Below are 22,148 nucleotides of genomic sequence, written 5' to 3' on the forward strand. Positions count from 1 at the left end.
ACTTATTACAACATCACATTAACTCTCATCACATGAAGACAACAGACTACCATTCAAAAGTTTAATGCCAGTAAAATTACGAACAACAACAAAAACAACAACACTTATTTGGCATGGATGCATCAAATTGATTAAAAATCTCTCATTTCAAACAAACGCGGCTGCTGCCATTTTGCTACAATTGTTTTGTGCACTGTAATGGATTATATGATAATTAACAAACTGGTAAGATTTTAAAACATTTTCGTATTAATTCTTCTATTGCCTTAATTATTTATGTGGTAAAATGTTGTCTAATAAGTGGTTTGACTGCGTCGTTTCCCTTAAATGTCCTTCTAGTTTGAACTTGCTGCTTGCTTGCAACTGCTTTGTTCACGGAATCAAAATGTAATGTCTAATTGTTTACTTATGTGTCAAGTAGCCATGTAATAAGCAGGATAATGTACATCCAGCCGGTTGTTCTCTCTGAATAAACCCCTTCAGGCTGATACAAGACCCCTCCGCTCCTGATCACCCTGTCGGGGTTTATAACAACTGGCTGGATGTACATTACCCCTTACTTATATTTTACAACATTTTCAAATAAATGCAGCCTTTGTGGGCATAATAATCTAAAGAAAAAACAAAAAAACATTATTAACTATAAGATAATATTGTACCTTATCTCCATCTGAAAAGCTGTGTCCATCAGTTGCTCTCCTCCAGGAGATTTCAGGCAAAGGTTCGCCCTCAGCCTTGCAGGAGATCATAGCAGCGCTGCCTTCCACAGCCGTCACGTTCCTTAGCTTAGTAATTTGGGGCTGGACTGCAAGAGAGGGGCAACAGAGGAATGTGACAAAGACAAAAGAGAAAGATACTGAACTGGAAAAAACACTCAAGCTTATATTACAATAGTCATATGATATCTGTCACTGACTGCCTTTACACACAGCACAAATCCTATAGCTGCGATGTAAACATCTTTTCATTTCAGAATAAAGATGTAATATGTACAGGTGCATCTTAATAAATTAGAATGTCGTGGAAAAGTTCAACAAATTGTGAAACGTGTGTATTAAATAAATTCGAAGTAGTTTAGGTCTTTGGTTCTTTTAATTGTGCTATTGTCAAGAGGAAAATGAGAAACAAGAGACCAAAAAATGCAGATGAGCTGAAGGTTACTGTCAAAGAAATCTGGACTTCCATACCACCCCAGCAGTACCACAAACTGATCACCTCCATGCCACGCTGAATCGAGGCAGTAATTAAAGCAAAAGGAGCCCCTACCAAGTATTGAGTACACCTACAGTAAATGAACATACTTTCTAGAAGGCCAACAATTGACTAAAAATGATTTTTTTTTTTATTGATCTCATGAAGTATTCTAATTTTTTATGAGATTGTGAATTGGTGTTAAATGTTTTTTGTTAAATGTGAGCCAAAATCATCGCAATTAAAAGAACCAAAGACTTAAACTACTTCAGTCTGTGTGCATTGAATTTATTTAAAACATGAGCTTCACAATTTTAGTTGAATTACTGAAATAAATGAACTTTTCCACGACATTCTAATTTATTGAGATGTACCTGTATACATACCACAAATATTTTTTTCCTTTGGACACTCTGAAATATAATCTACTACTCAAAGGTTTCTCTTTCAGAATACATATTGCACTTGGGTAACGATTCAGTAAATATCAGACTGAACTTTGAGTCAACAGCATCATTCTGGTCTGACAATCAACAGTCTTTCATGGGCACGCAACTGGAAGAAAAAACAACATAATATTGCAGAAAGGTCTGCATTTTGAGGTTCAGAAAAAGACAGCGCATTGACAAGCACAACACATCTGTTGCTATCTGAATCTAACAGGCTCCCACTGGTAAATAAACATTAGTAAACTGCAGGGGTTGTGTGGCATAGGAATACTTAAGATTCTCATCATAAATCTATGATAAGGCTTGTCTTGTGTAGCAACGCTCATTAGTAGGGTAGCTGATGTACAACAGCGGCAGCCTTCAAGCAAAGAGGTGACACCATCGCAGTGTTTAACCTGATAAATATACATCAAAAAATGCTTCCCCGCAGGGCGCACAATAATAGCGGATAAATAAAAGAGAACGGCAGAACAGAGGAAAAAATCTTATCAGCATAATCTCTTTCTCTTGCTATGTTGACATTAAGGATTAAATCAACTAACAATTAATCTAAGAAATGAGCATGATCCTAATGATAAAGACTGATTTGCATTTAGATGTTCTTCAGGAACTACATGTTCATATCCATGCAAACAGATACAGAAATCCACTTTTTAACAACTTTTATTTAAAACATATTTGTCAATAGACCGCAAATGCAATGTCAAAGAGTTTCATTTCACACTTTGAACAATAAATCATCATTACTAAGAAGTTATATAGCGGTCATAACACCGCTGGGAAAAACCCAAAAACATATCAGTAGACGGCAACGGTGCTGAGATAAAGCGTAATGAGGCAATCCAGCCCTAGAACCTTGGGATGCCATTCATTAAAGCCAAAAACTAGTTTTATGCGCATGCAGGAAACGCAGAAGAAGCGTGCCTAGCTGAGTGGAAACCCTAGCAGCCTTCGCTCTGTTAGCTGTCAGGGGTCATAAAGGAAAGTTACAACTTGGATTCACAACACGCTTTGCAAAACAAAACTCTCATCCAATAACGGAGGCTCATTTAAATGAGTTGCTTTGAAGAATACCCTTTGCTTGCACATGGAAAGTATTCTGATGACTACAGAATAAATCTCCATACATTTACATGAGCAGACAAGGTGCTATCTGAATAATCGGTTAAATGTTGGCAGCCTCATGAAAATCGAAATCAAAATTTCTTCCCATAAAGAATATGTCACCCATTCTCATGCAATTAAGGCCATCTGTTTATGGAAGAAAAGCATGTCTCATGGCCGGACTGGAAAAGTGAAGCACAGGGATGTAGCTGTCAATCACTTTTCAAAAACATCAGGGTTCCTGCTGTTGCACTAGCCATAATTAAGGTAGAAAGTTTTTTTTTTTCTTTCTCAGGAGCCATGGATGCTGACAATTATACAAACTACTTCATTCATCTATAGCCTAAACTAGTGTCCAGAAAGACACACAAATGGGGCATCACTGGCATGCAAGCCATAAGATCAAGAGACATTAATTCTGTAATAATATACATTTAATTTATTTTAAATGTACACTACCATTCAAGTTCAGGGGGTCAGTATTTAATTTAATTTATTTTAGAAATTATACACATTCAACTGATAAAACGCTTTCTATTCATAAAAAAAAAAAAAGATTTTCAACATAATAATAAGACACTTTCTTGAGGACCAAACAAGCATATTAGAATGTTTTTAAAGAATCATGTGACATTGGAGAGTGGATTAATGGCTGCTGAAAATGAGTTTGGCCAGGAATAAATGAAAATTTTAAACATCAAAACAGAAAAAAATTACATAAAATAGTATTAAAATTTCACAATATTACTGTTCTTACAATATTTTGATCAAATAAATGTGGCCTTGGTGAGCATAAGATATTTAATTTATAAACAGTAAAAAAAAAAAAAAAACCTAAACCTAAACCTGGTTCTATTTAATTTGATTTATTCATGCTGTTGTACATGTTGGTCACATTACATCACAGTAACAACTTCTTGGAGATGTACCACAGTGATGAGCAAAAAAATTTATACAAAAAATAATTAATAAATAAATAAAAGGAAAAAAATAAGAAAAATTAGAACCTAATCCTGACAAATTCTGGCCTTGTCCTCTCATGATATACTAGTTTATTGCTTGAGATGATTAATTTTCGAATTTTGCTATGGTTTTAGGTCTTTCAAAATTTGAACAATAATTTTGACAGGACAACAAGCTCGCTTAGTCTGACAGGTAAAATCCTATTTAGTGGACGAAGAGTTATGTAACCCAATAGAAAAAGGGGTTCTCACCAAAAACCTTGAGGAACAGTTCATGCTCTACTTCTCCTGCCTTGTTAAAGGCTTTGCAGGTGTAGGAGCCTCCGTCGTCCTGTTGAATGTTTCGAACTGTGAGCGTCGTACCTCGAGCTCTCATTACATACCGTTCTGATTCCTCGAGCTGCACTCCCTTCCTGAAAAAGCACACATATACAACACATGTTAGTTGAACGAAGCAGAAATTCCCAACACTGTGGTATTATTCGTATCGCAAGAAGAAAATCTCCCTGACCAGCCAATCAAAAATACTGTACATAATGCAGATGTAGGAAGCAAAGAAACGCCAGTATATGGGTTATTCATCATAGATGGAGATACAACTTTTCAGAATATTCTGTTACATTCAATATACATACCATATAGGTATGCCGTCGAGGTGGATACAGAATAATGCAATATTTTTTGGAGAAGATTACAGCGCAGCTTCAGACTGTGATAATGTTAGGAAAGGAAGGAACGGAAATGAAATCTATTTAAAGCAGAGAGACCTGTGTGGCTACAGGAAATGGGGGGAAAGGGAATCAAATCACGCCTAGGGAACAGAGAGACGGATGCTCCATTCCAGTCGCTGCTTACAACAAAATTATTAAAACTGAGCAGATGTTTCTCAGCCAGAGGACATTACAACACATTAATTGTAGTGACGCTAATTGTACATGAGTCTCACTGGTGCAAGCAAGTGCAGGACTCAAGGGCACAATACTAATAAACCAGACTTGTGATCATAGTAACTTTCCAGTCTACGTATTGTACCTTTTAGTATTAACTATCAGGGCAACATACGTTTTTCAGTCTGGTTCTCATGAGAGCAGCTGGAGATTTGGTTTGGTGCTCACATTGCAAAATGAACAAAATAATAAATAGAGTGTGATAATACTATTGTATTTTAAAATAAAAAGTATTAAATAAAATACATTTTCATTGTTTTCCTTTATTTGGATTTCTTAAATGAATTTTCATCTTTTTCAAACTTAAGATCAGCAAGCTTTTAATTTGGCGAGTTGCTAGCAAGTAAGTATATGTGCTGCTTTTTTTTAGGGCTGTAACATTAACATTAATGACTGGTTCATTTTTACCATTTTAAGCACCCTTTTTTCTTAGTTTATTTAAATATTCATATAGTGTGGTATATGGAATGTTATTTGTTTTCCAGGTAAATAAAGAAGGAAGAAGCTATTGTTGTTTAGAAATAAAAAGTAAGTAAAATAAATAAAATCTTTTCACGTCAACAGGCCAATTTGACAAAATACATTTAACAACGACTGCAATGTTGCTCACTGTTAAAAAACTTGGTCAGTTAGGCAGCATTAAGTATATTTAGATGTTTAACTTACATTTATTTATAGCATTATTTTAATTTGTATAAATTATTATTATTATTATTTTAAATAAATACACCTAAGTACACTTTACTTCCTCCACAGTCCTTTTGTTGGCACCAGTAAACATGCAAAATTAAATTAAACTATCAGGTTTTAGCAGCCATAATCTAATTGGTAGTGCTTTTGTCATGTCCCAGTGTATCAGTGAGTGGTTTGGTTAGGCTCATTCATTAAAGGTCAACGTGTGAGAATGCTTGGCAGAGATCGCTTTCATCTCACTCATTCTCATCCAAGCTGGAGGTAATTACAATGATTGAGAGCCTGCAATCAACGAATTGGACTGCTGTCACTCAAAGCCCACACATTAAGGATGGAATAAACGTGTCCTTTCCCAGTCATCACAGCTCTTTCTTGGCTGCGATACCTTGTTCCTGCTCTTCAGTTTTTGCATGATACCTTAACTCATTGAAACTCTTGGAGCCAGTTTTACTAAACAGGGCAAATTAGCGTGAGAGCACAATTCCAAAACGGCGCCAATCGGAGGGGAAATTTCTACAGGTGATTTACTAACAATGCGCAAATTAAAGAACACAGATGCAACATCTCATTTACATAACGCAAATAAAGAAGCCACAGTACGTTGAAAAGAACCAGAGGCCAAAAATGAAGGTTTGCTGCAAGTTTTGATAGACTGGTATTCAAAGTGGTCTTTTATTCCCTGAAAAAAATAAAAAATAACATGGCTTGGCAAATGATATGTTTGGAAAATGTGTGTGTTTTTTTTTTCTTGCATTCAAAATAAATACTGTACGTGTGGAAAAAAATCTCCCTTCCACCATGCACTCTCAGTTTTCTGTGTTGCTTCCTCTTAGCAATAATAATTGCAGCCATTTCAAGCACAAAATAGTTTGTCATATTTTTTGGGCATTAAATAATAGCGCAAATGCCAGTAATTTGACAAGCGCAAACGTCAGTAAATCACATTGCGTGATTAATTTGAATACTCCTCTCCCATAACTTTTGCGTCTAAAAGGAAAACTCCTAAAAATACATATTCAATAAGGTCAGGCACAAAAATTTTAGTGTCCACACCTTTTCAGCGCTAATACATCACTGCCCATTTTAACCTGACAGTACTATTTTAACAGCAAAAGACAGTTTGCGCTGGCACAAGCTGTCAAACTGGCGCTTGATTTCCAAGGAAAAAAAAATCTGTTCTTGTATTTAAAAAATAAAAAAAAATTAAATCAGGTGTGGTTAAATAATTATATAAAGGTTTCAAAATGTTTTAGGGATGACAACCAACAATTTGTTTTTAAATATTATTTAACAATAAAAATAAAATTAAAGTTAAATAATAAATATAAAAAACGTGAATTTTCTGATTCATTTTTATAATCAAACTTAAATACAAACAATAATTCAATTTTCAATAAAATTTATTTTAGCAACCGAAAGCATTAAATACACAGAAATTGCCTTGTTTATACTGTATATTATTTGTCTTATTTCTATATAATTGTAAATAAACCATCTGTATGCTCTGATTTTGCAGTGATGGTGATAAATTTGTCATACCTGTGCCAGGTAACATCAGGTTCAGGTGAGCCGTAGGCCCGGCAGGTGAAGGTCACAGATTCTCCATAGTCCGCAGTGGCGTTAAAGGACTGCTGTGGCACAGAGACGACCGGCGGAACTGTTTGAGAAAGAAAAATATTATATGCCATTTCTGTCACCTCTGAATTATGCTAAAACACAAACTTGTCATTTCTAATTTTTCAGTGTGAAATCTCTCGGAAGTTTTCATGTTATTTCTCAAATGTTCTAGTCTCAACAAATACTTATTCAAATGACATATTCATTCACAAGCCATCAACATGTTCTCATGTCCTGGGAAATACTGGTTGACAGCATGTGGCACACACTGAGCTAAATTAATACTCAAATGCTTTTTTCTTGAGATCAAATTTCTCTGTACAAATTCTGATCACGCTGAAAAATTGCCAGTTTTAGAGTATATGACAACACAACTGCTGTATCCTCCTGTAATGTAGTGAGTTTTCATTTATATTCCAACACACACAGGCACAGCAGTTGATAGAACTAACTCTTTATTCACTCACCTTCATCTCCAGCGCATACAGATCATCAACAACGTGATCGCACTCAAAATGCATCCTCACAAGCCAGTAAAAGAATGAATAAATACATCAGCCACCCTGTGTGTCTAAATCAATAAATCCTGAGCAGTCCACTTAATTAAATAGTGAAAGGTCATCGGAGAAAGACCTCGGAGTCAAACAAGAGGTCAACCTGGATGCCCTAAAAAAAAAATTCCACTAACAATCTCACAAAATATATACAGTATATTTTTTTCAGAGTTCATATTCATGAAAAGATCGACTTTTATTTGTTGATCTTTGTAAAGTGACTGTTTACAGCTGAAAGTATATGCGTGTGTGTCTATTAAAGCTCCATATGTGAACTCCAAGGTCAGGCAGATAGCAATTTTCATTGGTAACGTCTATTATGGGAATGTGAAATGATTTGGGTGAGAATTTTTATTTTTCCATCTCTGCAGAGAACCGTAAGGTGATAAAGTAATTTCAGACTGAACCTAACCCAATTTCCACTCGTTCAGAAATTATTCTGCCATGCCCTTCAGAATGAGGTAATTCACCTGAGATGGAATGACGTTCAAATAGTTTCAGTAATAGGCAGCAATGTTCTTCTGCAAACTTCCTACACCGATTTTTAAATACAGCATTTTTGTTCCCTTTTGCAATTTGCTGGTTTAGGGAATGGATGGAGCCATCCTGTCTGGAAAAAAGGAATCATTTTGAGTTATTGAGACTGGTTTAAAGACATAACACAATTTAATGGAGTGTGCGCCGGGGTAAAAAGATTAGATTAAATGGATGTTTTATTCATGGTCACTTTCAGCCTGACTTGGCAGTATATTAACACATCCCTCTCACCCTCTATTAGAAATCATAAACGCACACACTATTTGCTTTTCCCTCTGCACATTATGGGTCATTCATTAGGTAAACCCAAACTGCTGACAGCCAAGTTCAAATTAATGCCATGATTGTTTTGCCATTTGCCATTTGTCTTCAGAGCATCAATGGCGTGCATTACTAAGTGTTTTTTTTTTTGGATGAAATGACAGCCGCTGAGGTGATGGAGATCATCATCATTACAGCTGGGGTTCAATCTCACAACAGAGCAGCTCAGCAAGCTTTATCCACTCTCCGGGGTTAAATAGTTCCACCCTTGGAGGCAGTCCTACAATTGAACTGCTGGTAATGAGGGTGTCTGTGAGTGGGCAGCTCAAAGATCACACTCAGGGCACTGCAGATTTGTCGGCTTTTATCTTTCCTCTGAATTTGATCATAAATGTACTTTTTTCCATACTTAAAAGGGATAGTTAACATCATGCTGTTCCAAACCCATATGACTTTTGTCCTCTGTATAATACGAAAGGAAAATTTCTGAAGTGTAAATTTTGTCAGAGTAAAAGTAGCATAAAACTGACCCGTATGACTTGGCAGCCATATCTGGCAACTATGTAAGTCATCTTAAGTCAAATGATAGCTTTATTTGAGAAAGAAATTGAAGTCAACTCTAGAGGGCACTCCGTTCTGTACCTTGCCATTCACTCAGGACTCCATTTCCCATAATCATTTGCCTGGACTCATCAAGTGCATCACCCGTGTCTCATCTGATCTCATCATCAGTTCACAGCTGTCTCACATTAGTAGGACTATAAGAATAGCACACACACTCTCTGTCTTTGCTGGTGATTGAATGTTTAGTCTTTCCATATTCCTAGTTTTTTCTTTCTCGAGTTTTGATCCTTGGACTCTTAGCTTGTTTTTGATTGTCTGCTGCCTGCCCTGACCATTTCCTGTCTTGTTGGATTACTCTTTACGCTCTTTTAATAAAGTCTGTAACTAAATCTTAACTTCGTCGTCACGACTCCCTTTGTTACAGTTTTTTTTCCCTTTAACCCACAATTCTATTTTATCACTTCATAACATATTTGGAATAAATATGAACAACTTTTTATTTTATTTTTTCTCTTTTTGCAATACTTTTGTAAGGTTAAGGTGATTTCATTGTACAGTTACTGCATGAAAAAGAACAACCAAAACAGTCTTCAGGATTTCCCTTCTCTTTCTCAGAAAGAAAGCCAGTCATAGGTTTGGAATGACATCTAAGCAGTTAAATAATTACAGATTTTAAATTTCTCAGTAAACTATCCCTTTACATTTTACATGTGGTGCACACACACTGTGGAATTGTGCTAAGAGTCATGGAGGAAACACACACACTGCACAGCACTGGGCTGGGCTGTCATGCACCGAAATGGTTCCAACAAGATTATCATTGACTTTCTTGCCAATCGATGCCTATTTTCCAAAGGCAGTAATCTAATTTAACCTATTCCCAGATACGCATGCCCAACTGAAACAGCTCTGCTAATGTGAGACACAATTGGGCATTAAGACATCAGATCAGTCCAGAAAACCATCTAACATAGACTGAATTGACCTTTAGCATCAACAGTTGCCCACTTTCAAAGGCTAATAATTCAGCTACAAATAAAAATGACAATAAAACAGATATTTTGAAGTACAAAAATCTCCTTAATATCTTAATTGTTCCTCTGAGGCAAAGATGAGATTAAATAGAAGTTTAGCAACTGCGGCTTACGTTTCCTGCTTCTCAATGTTTTTCTCATGGGAACAAACATCTCAAAAACATCTCAGTAATATTTATATGGATTTAAACATGTCTGGTAATTATTAACTTACTGGACTTACACCTTTGTTCAAAAGTCTGTGGTCAGAAAGATTTTTTTTTTATTATTAAAAAACATTTGCATTTATTTATGTAATGTATATAGCATATATTTCAAACAAATGCTGTTCCTTCCACATAAATACAACATCGCACAACACTGATAATAATAATAAGAAAGCAAATGAGCAGCAAATCAGAATATTAGAATGATTTCTGAGGGATCATGTGACACCGAAGTCTTGAGTAATAGCTGCTGAAATTAAGTTTTACCACCACAGAAATAAATTAAATAATAATAATAATAATAATAATATATATATATTTATATATCATAAAAAAGTGCTCTATATTTTTTTTGCCCCCAGAACTCTTGAATGTTATTGTATGCCATTCAAATTAATTACCTCATTTAATTTTTTTTTTACTACCAAATAATTTTACAAGAAATATCAGCAACAATATTGACACTTTTATGCAACACTTGAGAAAAAAAATCGAAGCTATTCAACAAATTCCAGTGCTGCTCATTTATGTAAACTAAATAAAACTGCAGAAGAAATAATCTCAGTTTCTTGAAGTCATTTTCATTTCATTTCTCTTCATATCTATATTCATATACACATATCATGCAGGGGCTGGGGAAAGCTAAGCTCTCTGCAGCCTAACTTACACATTAAAGCCACAACATTACATATATTACAGAGACGCTGTTTAGTATGTATGGCCTAGGCATTTCAAAGTCATCTCAAAGTGTCCAGACTTTTCAAACGACAACATGCATCCAGCAAAAGCGGCTAGCTTTGAAAAGATCAAAACGTCTCCTAGAGGACAAAGACATATTAATTTTGTATTCCCTATCTAACACTTATCTGACCAGGGGCTTCAGAACAGCCCTGCAGAGTGGCATTTATTTTATGTCGGTCTCTGATATGTGTTGTCATGACTGGATTATCGGTCATGCCTCATTGAGCACCATGATTGGATCAGCAAGGAAAATATCAGAAGTAAACTAAACAGACACCCGTTCATGTTCGCTAACGCTATCATTGCCTTAGACAAGGACACGCAGACGGGATGATGTCACTGCGCTGTTTCCTTCCCATCAGACAGCACAGGGCTAATGTCACTGAGATTACGGGATGTGCGTGGCTTTCGTCTGAAAGATAGGGCTGTAATGACTTTATGCTTAAAGGAACAGTTCACCAAAAAATGGAAAACATGAATATAATGTATTATTTAACCAGACAGATCTCAGGAATGACTACTGGATCCATCTTAGTTTCCCAAACTCACCGTTAACCACCAGGATGATGTCCCGGAAGTCGATCTCTCCCCTGGCCTCGACTCTTGCCTCACAGCGATATACTCCTTCATCTGCTTTAGTTACTCTCTGGACTTGCAAATTATTGTTTTGTAGGAGTTGAAACTCTGGAGAACAAAATATTTGATGGCGTGTTAATGAAAAGCTAATTTTGCCTTCAAAGGAGCTATATTTATTGCTGGCTGAAATCACATTTACAAGGTAATGCTTTACAACAATAACACTTTAAACATTCATCCATTCCTTTTTTTTTTTGACAATCTTTTCCCATTTCTCAAATCAGCTCCAGAGCAGCTTGAGCTCTACAATAATTTTCAACAATTAAAGTCACAATACGTATTTATCTCAGCTACTTAGCTGCAAAGGTGTGCTTTACAATGTAGGTGATAGACAGTATATTTGGCAGGTTACTTACTCTCAGTATCTTCAATAATCTCCACATTGTTGTAAAACCAGGAGACCACAGGAACGGGGGAGCTGGTGACATCACAGACCACTTCAGCCACATCACCCTGTCGAAACTCCTGAGGTGACCTCACATCTCTGAACGTCAGCTTCTCTGTGGGTCAGGGAGGAGAAAAATGTTGTGAAAAACTCCTAATGCACATTAGCATTCAAAAGTTTGGGATCAGTAAGACGTTTTTGAAATAAATTAATACTTCTATTTAGCAAGGATTAATAAATCAATCAAGTTACAGTAAAGACACTTATACTGCAACTAAACATTTCGATTTCAAATTAACAATGTTCTTTAGAAAATAAAATGCATCATAATCACCACAAAAGCAGCACAACCTTTTTCAACACTGATAATAATAATAAATGTTTATTGAGCCCCAAATCTGCATTATTTAACAAACAGCATAAGAGATTACAAAAAAGGAAAAATATTGCTAGATACTATTTAAAATACTATTTAAATTTTTCAGTTTCAAAGTTTTTTTTAAGGTTAATTCATTATGTTACTTGCAATTTTTGGTAATTGTCTGTAAAATTTACTACAAACTTCTGAGCAAAAATGGTTTTAACACCATTTCTTTCTGTGAACACTCTTACACTATGTCATGGTACTTTTCAGGTGTGGGTGACCTCAAATCTTCCTTGTGAAAATTGCTAAGAAGGTTACTTTGGAAATGTCACAGGTTACAGATTACAATAATAAAAAAAACAAAAAAATAAAAAAAAAAAAACAGAAAAAAATAGAAAAGAAAACATTTTTAGTGAATTGTTGGCCTTCTGGAAAGTATGTTCATTTACTGTAGATGTACTGAATACTTGGTAGGGGCTCCTTTTTCTTTAATTAGTGCCTCAATACAGCGTGGCATGGAGGTGATCAGTTTGTGGCACTGCTGAGGTGGTATGGAAGCACAGGATTCTTTGACAGTGACCTTCAGCTCATCTGCATTTTTTGGTCTCTTGTTTCTCATTTTCCTCCTGATCCTCTATGGGGTTCAGGTCTGGTGAGTTTTTGCTCCATGGAAATTTAACCAACTTTTGGTGCTTTTGGCAGTGTAGGCAGATGCCAAATCCTGCTGGAAAATTAAATCAGCATATTCAAAAAGCTGTTCAACAGAAGGAAGCATGAAGTGCTCCAAAATATCTTGGTAAATGGGTGCAGTGACTTTGGTTTTCAAAAAACACAATGGACCAACACCAGCAGATGACATTGCACCCCAAATCATCACAGACTGTGGAAACTTAACACTGGACTTCAAGCAACTTGGGCTATGAATTTCTCCACAATTCCTCCAGACTCTAGGACCTTGGTTTCCAAATGAAATACAAAACTTGCTCTCATCTGAAAAGAAGACTTTAGACCACTGGGCAACAGTCGACTTCTTCTTCTCCTTAGCCCATGTAAGACGCCTCTGACGTTGTCTTAGTGCAGCAAATTCCTTGACACGTCTGTGTGTGGTGGCTCTTGGTGCCTTGACCCCAGCCTCAGTCCGTTCACTCAAATTCTTGAATCTATTTTGCTTGACAATCCTCATAAAGGCTATGGTTCTCTCGGTTTGTTGTGCATTTTTTTCTTCCACACTTTTTCCTTCCACTCAACTTTCTGTTAACATGCTTGGATACAGCACTTTGTGAAAAAGCCAGCTTCTTTGGCAATGAATGTTCGTGGCTTACCCTCCTTGTGATGTTTGTCTTCTGGACAACTGTCAGATCAGCAGTCTTCCCCATGATTGTGTAGCCTAGTGAACCAAACTGAGAGACCATTTTGAAGGCTCAGTGTTTTGAGTTGATTAGCTGATTGGCATGTCACCATATTCTAAATTGTTGAGATGGTGGGTTTTTGTTAAATGTGAGCCAAAATCATCACAATTAAAAGAACCAAAGCCTTAAACTACTCCAGTATGTGTTCATTGAATTTATTTAATACACAAATTTCACAATTTGAGTCGAATTACTGAAATAAATGAACTTTTCTACAACATTCTAATTTATTGGGATGTACCTGTCCTTGCATCTAACAATGCCTTAGAATTTTTTTCTCAGTAACTATAATAGATTAGTTAGATTTATTTTGCAAGTAAATTATGTAACACAATTACACACCATAAAATACCCCAAATTGAAACAAAACAAACATGTCTGATTAAGCTGCATGCTGCCAGTTGTTCTGGATGGGGCTGTATGTTGTGGAAGTTGTACGGATTTAATTTGTACCACGTGAAATCCAAGCGGTATGAAGACAAAAGAAAAAACACATGAGGGCTTTGGAGAACTAGTTCAGACCCCCCAGTGTGGAAACCAAAGAAAAATCAAGGAAAAACAAGGGACATGTCAACACCTACGTCTGCTTTTCATAAATCAGGTGTGCTTCCACATCGTCTCTGATTATTTGTAATTCACAGTCACATTCTGACACACCAAAACCACATTTTGTTTGTGTGGGAAGCTGCTGTAAACATCTGCTACACCACAGTATAAGAAAATGTGTCTTCAGAGGACTGAAAGAAAGATGCAGCACACCCTCATCAGCAAAGCGGCTCTGTGTATTGATCTGTGAGTCATGTCTGTTTACACACGGCTCCCACTGCTCTAAACACAACTTCTAATGGAACATAGGCAAATGCCAAGCTTGGAACAAAGTCAGCCACAGAGAAGCAAGATTGTGAAATATCTCCTGAAATTTTACAAGATCTACTCATTAAACACAGTGAGGATTAAAATAACATTCTCATACACTTAAAAAAAACAGAAAGACAGAGAATCTGGTGAACATTTCACATAGCCTTTTTTTACCCATGTGTTTTAAGCCTTTGAAGAGATACATTTCTACCTTGGCACCTTTTCCTTTCTTTTTCACTTTGTCTGGACTTGGCATCTCTTGCTTTCACTCTTGTTCTTTATTACTTTTAGTCACCTCTTCCCCATTAATTCAAGAGTTTAACAAAGGAATCAATTAAGGTGTGTTTCCAAAAGGAGGGGCTCACTCAAAGATTACAATTCTGCCATTATTGTCACTATTATGTTGTTTTAAACTTTTTTTCTTCTTTTGTGAAACATATAAGAAGAAATTGAGATGGTTGCTATTTTCCATTTCCATTACAGTGTACAGGAATTAAAGCCATCATTAAAATATATATCCATAGATCACTTGTGCATTATATTCCACAGTTTTTAGGTCATACAGTATGATTGCTTCGTGTGATTAATAGTCATAGTTATTCTAAATGCTTTCATGAGAGATGCAAAATTTTTGTCAGTTTTTTTTAATAAGATCACAAGATTTCTGTTTAAAAAATCAGTCCAAATGATTGATTTATAAATAGGGCTCATGAATCTTACACTGTAAAAAGCTTAACTATTATTTACTCAATTTTATTGGTGAAACATTTTTACACTCAAAAAAATTGAGTACATTTTAAAGCTGTGAAATCAATGAAATATACTGTATGAATTGAGTAAATGCAAGTAAAAAAATTAAATTAAGTAAATCTGAGTAACTGCATCTGGTACATTAACAAATAAAATTGAGTAGAAATAATTGAACATTTAAACATTTAAAAACAATATTTATGAGTAATATTAACTGTTTTTATTAATGAGTAATATTAACTTTTTATTTTCTCTAAACCTTTGTAAAATAGTACTCCACACAACCACATGACATGTATACATGACATTGGCCTTTATTGTCAATGAGTACAGCAATACAGCACATTTTACACTGTATACAATATTGCCTACATTTAAACTCATTTAACAAACATTTTATAAGTAAAAATTAAATATTTAAAAATTAAGGTAGCCTAATTCAAGTGTAATCAAATCAACCCAATATCCACCGGATCAGTGCTGGTCCTCATGCCGGAGACGGACTCGCCTCTGCGGGTGAACTTTGAACTTCATACCGCCGTCCTGTGTTTCACTCACAGCCGATAGATACTGCGAGTGACTGACATAACCTGCCAATAAACAAACAATGACAGTTCTGAGGACATTTTATCATCCAAATGATAATAATTATATTTATTATCATTAGGAATGAAGTCATGTGTTAATGCAAAGCGTTTCAATCATGCAAAAAGACAGGCGCGACTCTCGTTTAGGTGTCGAATTACGCCTCTGTATGTTGTTTTGCATTAAATATGATTTAAAGCACAGTAAAGATTTTATAGATAAAATAAAACATACACAAACCTGAATTTCACAGAGGAAATGCACCAAATCTGCGACGCTGAGAAGAGAGCTGTTGTCTGGAGACTGGAGAGTTCAAACTGCCCGCGCTCACTGACTCAACCAACCGTCGAGTTGTCGTCACGTCAGAGGGTGGGGGAGGGGTGCATTGTTTTAATTGAGTAAACTTACTCAAATTTTAAGAGTGTGTTAAATATATTAATAATATTGATTTGAATTAAGTAATATTTTTGTTTCTTGAAACAGATCAGTTTAATTCAACATTCTCAAATATTTTGATAGAAATTCCACAAATATATTAAGTATATTATAAAGAAATAATTGGTTAGTCAAATACTAAATCATTTTATTGAAAACAACTTAAATATATCTGTAAATTTTAGATAAAATGAACTGTTGGATTTTTACTCAATTATTTTGGTATGTTTAACCCAAACAATCAAGTACACGATATTCAGAGATTTTATTAAGGTAATAAAGTTAAAAATTTCTGTAATATTTACTAAGCCACAGAATTATTTTTTACAGTGTAATAGATCTACTGCAGGGATTTAAGTATTCAGTATTTTTGTCTTTTTTTCCAAGTACAAACATTTTTAAATTAAGATGCATTCACTTGAGAAGCAAAATGATGTACAATAAGATATTAAACCCGGTTTTTCAAAATTAAGTGAGTTTATGCTTAAAATACTTAAATATCCGTTAAATAACTTAATTCAAAAGGAAAACTTTTACTCTATATTTAATAATTACAATATTCTATTAATATAATATTAATATTTTTAATTCCTATAAATTTAATGTAGATTTAAAAAAATGAATATATTATGTCATTTTGCACTAAAACAAGACAAAAAGAGCTCACAGGAAAAAATCCCTGCATATTATAATTCACTGAATGTCAGTCTCATATAACTATAATATGACTTCAAAAGACTTGGAAAATTATGATACTTTTATAGCACTTTCACATCTGTTTTATTCCCAATTCATTGTATTTGCATAAACCACAACTACTACTTTCTGTACAAATTTCTCTGCTCCACAGAGGAAAGAAAGAAAGAAAGAAAGCGAAACTATTCTCCCTCGTCCTTGTTACTTTTTTCCTCTCAATAATACTAGTTCTTTCTCGGTCATGTGGCGGCAGCTGTCTCGTTGTTGGGGAAATTACATTTAGCTTTACATCAACAGATTTGTCAAAGATCTTCGGATGGAACACGTCCATTTCCCCTGCATTGTGAAGCTCTTTTTGAAAGCTTTTGGATGTCCCCTATTCACAGGGAAAATCAAAACAGCTATTTCAATGGCAGCGTTTCCAGTGGTGGAGGGGTTTTTGCGCTAACAAACATAATGTCCTTAGCTATGTAATGGATTCCCACATAGTTGTGCCAAGATGTTGTTCCATTGTAATTTGCATCAATATACAGTTTTCTTGAATTGCTTTTATAGCCGGGACATGTAACAGCATGCTTCCTTGTATTATGCTAAATAAATCTCAATGTAAATGTATGATAATTCGAGGTAAAAGTTTGCATCAAATATAATCTCCAAAGATAACAAATGAGGACAGATGGAGGGTACTGAATCATTTTTTTCTTCAGGTGCAATTTTTTTCTGATTTCTTTGCATTGATTTCAGCCATGGCTGAAATTGGAATGATGTACACAGTATGTTACTGGAGACAAACAAACTTTAGAGGAAATTCTTGAGTGTACCTCAGATGACAAGCTATTTCAAGCTATTTTAAAACATCCCATCTTAAGAAACGTGAACATCACTGTCGGAACTTTACTTCAACATATGAAAAGCCTGCTTGCTTTTTTTCTCTGTTATTTGTAAAATAGAGCAAAAAAGACAATTATCTAGGTATCTCTGGCTGGTCTCTTGGCACAGATGTGAGTCTGGGCTTTGACAGTGAGGGGATGTTGAAAGGGACAGCATCCCCACTGCTCAGAGACCACAGGCGCGCCAGGAAGCCTTGTATCCCCTGGGTGGATTCTGTTTGCTGAGTGCCATGAGCATGAGAGACAAAAGCTGCTTGCTTTTCATGCTGAAGAGCCCAAAAGTGTTGATTTAGATTTAGGATCTACATTCTTCAAATTCTCTAACTGATTTTGTCTCTAAGCACAAACAATTTATAGTAAACTCTTTAACATGTAACAACAATGTGAAAAGATTTGTTGTGTTCTGGTTCCCTGAAGTTCAGTTCTGGCTCATTCCATTTTCGGATCCCTTTATGTCTCCTCACTCACGCTAAATTTGTTGTTACATGTTTGAAAATGCATGTCTCCAAAATGAACAAGGTGCACAATGACAACAGAAGATGTATCTTACATATATAGTTCCTGAAGTCAAAATAATCCAAAGTTCAAAAGTTTGGGCTCAGTTAAATTTGTACTTGTTATGTAAAACGCCTGTGCTCCACAGAGATCTGATCTCATCATCATCCAATCTGCCTGGAATGACATGAAGAAACAGACAAATACTAAGACAGACTAAATGGTGATTTGATTTAGCTAATAGAAGTTAATTGCTAAATAAAATCTATTTGTGAATTTATTTGTACAACATTTGCACACACAAGTGCCTAACACTTTTCACAGGACTGTAGCTTTGTTGGTACAGGAGTTCTCTTGAAGTGTCTTAGAGATGTTACAAAACACAAATATTCGAAAATGTAATTCTCCTGCTAGTTCATGCAGTAGATAAAAGATGATGCAACACAGTTCTTGACTTTGATTTTATTGCATTCAATTAGTTTGATTAGTTTTGCACTTTACTTGATAATAGTTATTTCTTCTTTTTAAAAGAAGTCTAAACAAGGAAAGGTTCTGTTGATAAAGTTTAACATGATTCTGTGATTTAAATGTACATCAAATATTTTATGAATGAAACCAGATGTATTCATTAAAAGGCATTTTGTGAAATTTCATTATATTATTTTTGATATTTTATCCCAAGCCCCTGTTAATTTCTGATCTCTATTCATATGCATTTACATAAATTAAGTTATAAGGAACATATTTACAACAAAAGGTGTGTGTGAGCAGATTTATTTGTTAGTGTCTGATACTCACGGTAGATTTCCAGCACCACAGTGGCCTCCTGTGTATGTCCCTGTGCGTCGTTGGCCTGGCACCGGTAGATGCCCGCATCTTCTATTTTGGCATTATAGAGGGTGAGTCTGGAACGAACACCTTCATTGTGCAGGGCCACCCTCTGAGACGGGACCATCCGCTCCCCTTGCGGGTTATACCAGTCCAGAGTCACAGCCTCCCCAATCACTAAACACACATAGAAAAAAAAATATTAAGAGAAAAACTTGACAATAGTGTTAATGTAAAAGGAAACAAATGCTTTTATGGCCACATTTCACTGTCATTTCACATTCAATTGCATTTGATGCTGCTAGTGGTGCAGTACTTCCTCTTTATACCAGATATCTCTTAAGCCTCTGGTAGCGGCATACACTCTCTGTGTCTCTCAAATACACACACACACACTGCGATAAACAAAACCCGTCATGTGCTTTGCCCTGCAGAGAACAGCTGGCCGAGCACACACTTGGTACCAAGGTTCCTGGTGCTGTAAATCCTGCTCTGCTGGAAGTTCATAAAAAGCATCAGCATGGTGCAGCACTTCTCCGCTCAAAGCATCTATCAGCTGCACAACGGGGGAGCGTGAGACTTCGGCTCCGGGCAGACGGGCAGGCCAGAGGATGCAACCGGCCCTGTGACGCAGCTCTGCCAAGGGAGAAACACTGAGAGCAGGCAGGGGGTTATCAGTGAAGGAGCAGAGCCTGAACCGAGGAACGTCAGGGGTTCAAGGAGAGGACGAAACGGCATAATCTCAGCCCACTCGACAAAAGCTGGACCATGGAGGAGACGCGGAAAGGGTTAGAAAGAGATGTTAGGGGTTGAAGGGCTCAGGGACAAAGCAAAGCTTAGTTTAGACAAACTTCACTGGATCTCCTGTTTCACATTCGTCTTCACTTTTGAATGAAGTTTAGTTTAGAAAAGTTCGGGGAAGTAGTAGAGTTATCATATGGCATAGTGGTTAAAGATCTGGGCTGACAGGCAAAAGATTGTAGGTTCTAGCTTTGAAAGGGGAGAGGGATCCATGAGCTATCACTGTGCCCTTGAGTGAGACACTTAACCTACTTGTTCCAGTAATAAGAGTACTGTTGGCCACTGTAAGGGCTGCATGAAATTGTAAAAAATTGACTGTGATATTTTGTTTTGCAGTATAAATTGTGAATTTTCACCAGATGACTTGAAAAGCTATATTTTGAAAATATATTATTATAGAGTGCAACTGCAAAACAAATAAATAAATAAAAACATCTGGACAAAAATATATACATTGACTTGTGTGGTTTTGTCGCATCTGAATGAATAAATGGAAAAGTAAATAATAAAAAGTAACTGAAAAACTTTTTGCACTATTGGAAAAAAAAAAACATTCTAGAATGATTGGGAAATTTTGTTGGTAACTGCAAATGCACCAGGAAAAAAAAAATGCTGAAAAATATTTTTTTACTTAAAAAAAAATCCCTATCCTTTCAGGGTTGAACAATTTAGGAAAAAAATCGAAAAAATGTGTTAACACTTAGGTTATACTCTTTATATGACCCAACTCAAAGTTCTTTTAACCAGTGAACAGGGAGAAAAAAAATATTTGCATTTTCAAAGGCCAAATATCCACTATTTTTTTGACTCGTTCAATAAAACTAAAACAATATGATTATTATTATGATTATTACAAAATAAAAATAAAATATGAAGAAAATATGTTTTTTTGCAATAATACTGTACTAGTACTGTAAAATAAAAGCAAATCAAGTAAAAAAATAAATAAATAAAAAACTGCTTCATACGTGTGTAAATATCAATGACCATAGTGCTGCATTTAGTCTGAAATGGCAAGGTATATATTTAAGTAAATAACAGTTCTTTCTTTATAACAGCTTTATTTCGATAAGCCATGCAGCACTGTCACTATAGGTAAAATAATCTGAAATAATGATCACTTACTAGCAAAAACGCGACTATATACTGTGACCCCGGTTATATTTAGTAGTTCAATATGTACTGAACATAGCTCTTTGCTCAAAATGTCAAAATGCATTAATTATAATAGGCTGGATTAAAGTGCAGGACAAGTCTTTTACAGTTATCCACCATTATGTTATGTATTCACTCTTCTGGAGCAAATAACTTAAAATATGCAGCACCCAAATAAATCTGTCCTACTGAAGCCTAAAATAGGAATTTATAAATACATCAAACCAATACAGTTTCTCTTACACCTCCATGGATATCCCAAAGCTATTTTTAAAGGTGAGCATGCTGGCTTGTCTCAGCTAGTTGACCTGAAGGTCTGTGAAGCATGTGTGCACCTTCCATATCAGCAGATACATTTCAGGTGTGCTAATGACCCGCAATCTGGCGGGCGTCCAGTAGGGGTCAGCATGTTTAAAGTGCTGTCAGGTAGAGCCTGGACTCCTGGAGCTCACGCAGCAGAGGCCTGCAACCTGACTACAGCAGCTCAGCCATGTGGAAAAGAAAAACAACACGCAGCTTCACCACAAAACCTGCCCGACATAATCTAGCCCTGTGCACATGGATATCCATACATGTTTCCTTCAGTACACTGTCCAAGCGCAAACTTGCCTGCAGTGTGCAAAGAAAGACAGGCTTAGGAGCTGCGGTTTACAGACAACACTTGACTAGTTTAGAATGATAAGGAACTTTGAGCAAAGGCATTTTAGGTGTTCAGACTACGGTCAAAGCTGGGGTTTTATAAGAGAAGTATATATAAGAAGCATTTATACTGTGTTAGAAAAATATATATTGTGTGTGTAGGTTTGAGGTGAAAAAAGCTCACCAAAGCTGCATTTATTTTATTAAAAATACAATAAAAACTGTAATATTGTGAAATATGTGACCCTGTGCCACAAAACCAGTCATAAGGGTATTTTTTTACAGCTTTCCATTGATGTATGGTTTGTTTGGATAGGAAAATGTTTGGCCAAGATACAGCAATGAGCCATAAAGAAAATCTG

At 35.7% G+C, this 22,148-nt stretch overlaps 1 protein-coding gene across 3 annotated transcripts in view; it reads right to left on the reverse strand.

Moving 5' to 3' along the window:
* Positions 1-22,148, reverse strand: part of LOC132095391 (neural cell adhesion molecule 2-like) — a 208,300-nt gene that overhangs the window by 34,902 nt on the left and 151,250 nt on the right. For all 3 annotated transcript variants that reach the window (XM_059500322.1, XM_059500321.1, XM_059500323.1), the window contains exons 3-8: positions 19,162-19,368; positions 11,853-11,996; positions 11,410-11,544; positions 6,886-7,003; positions 3,959-4,119; positions 660-805 (exon numbers count right to left, since the gene is read on the reverse strand). In XM_059500322.1, the coding sequence (XP_059356305.1) occupies positions 660-805; positions 3,959-4,119; positions 6,886-7,003; positions 11,410-11,544; positions 11,853-11,996; positions 19,162-19,368 (911 nt within the window). The remainder of the gene's footprint in view (positions 1-659; positions 806-3,958; positions 4,120-6,885; positions 7,004-11,409; positions 11,545-11,852; positions 11,997-19,161; positions 19,369-22,148) is intronic.

Source organism: Carassius carassius, chromosome 19 (assembly GCF_963082965.1).
Source record: "Carassius carassius chromosome 19, fCarCar2.1, whole genome shotgun sequence".
Lineage (NCBI taxonomy): Eukaryota > Metazoa > Chordata > Actinopteri > Cypriniformes > Cyprinidae > Carassius > Carassius carassius.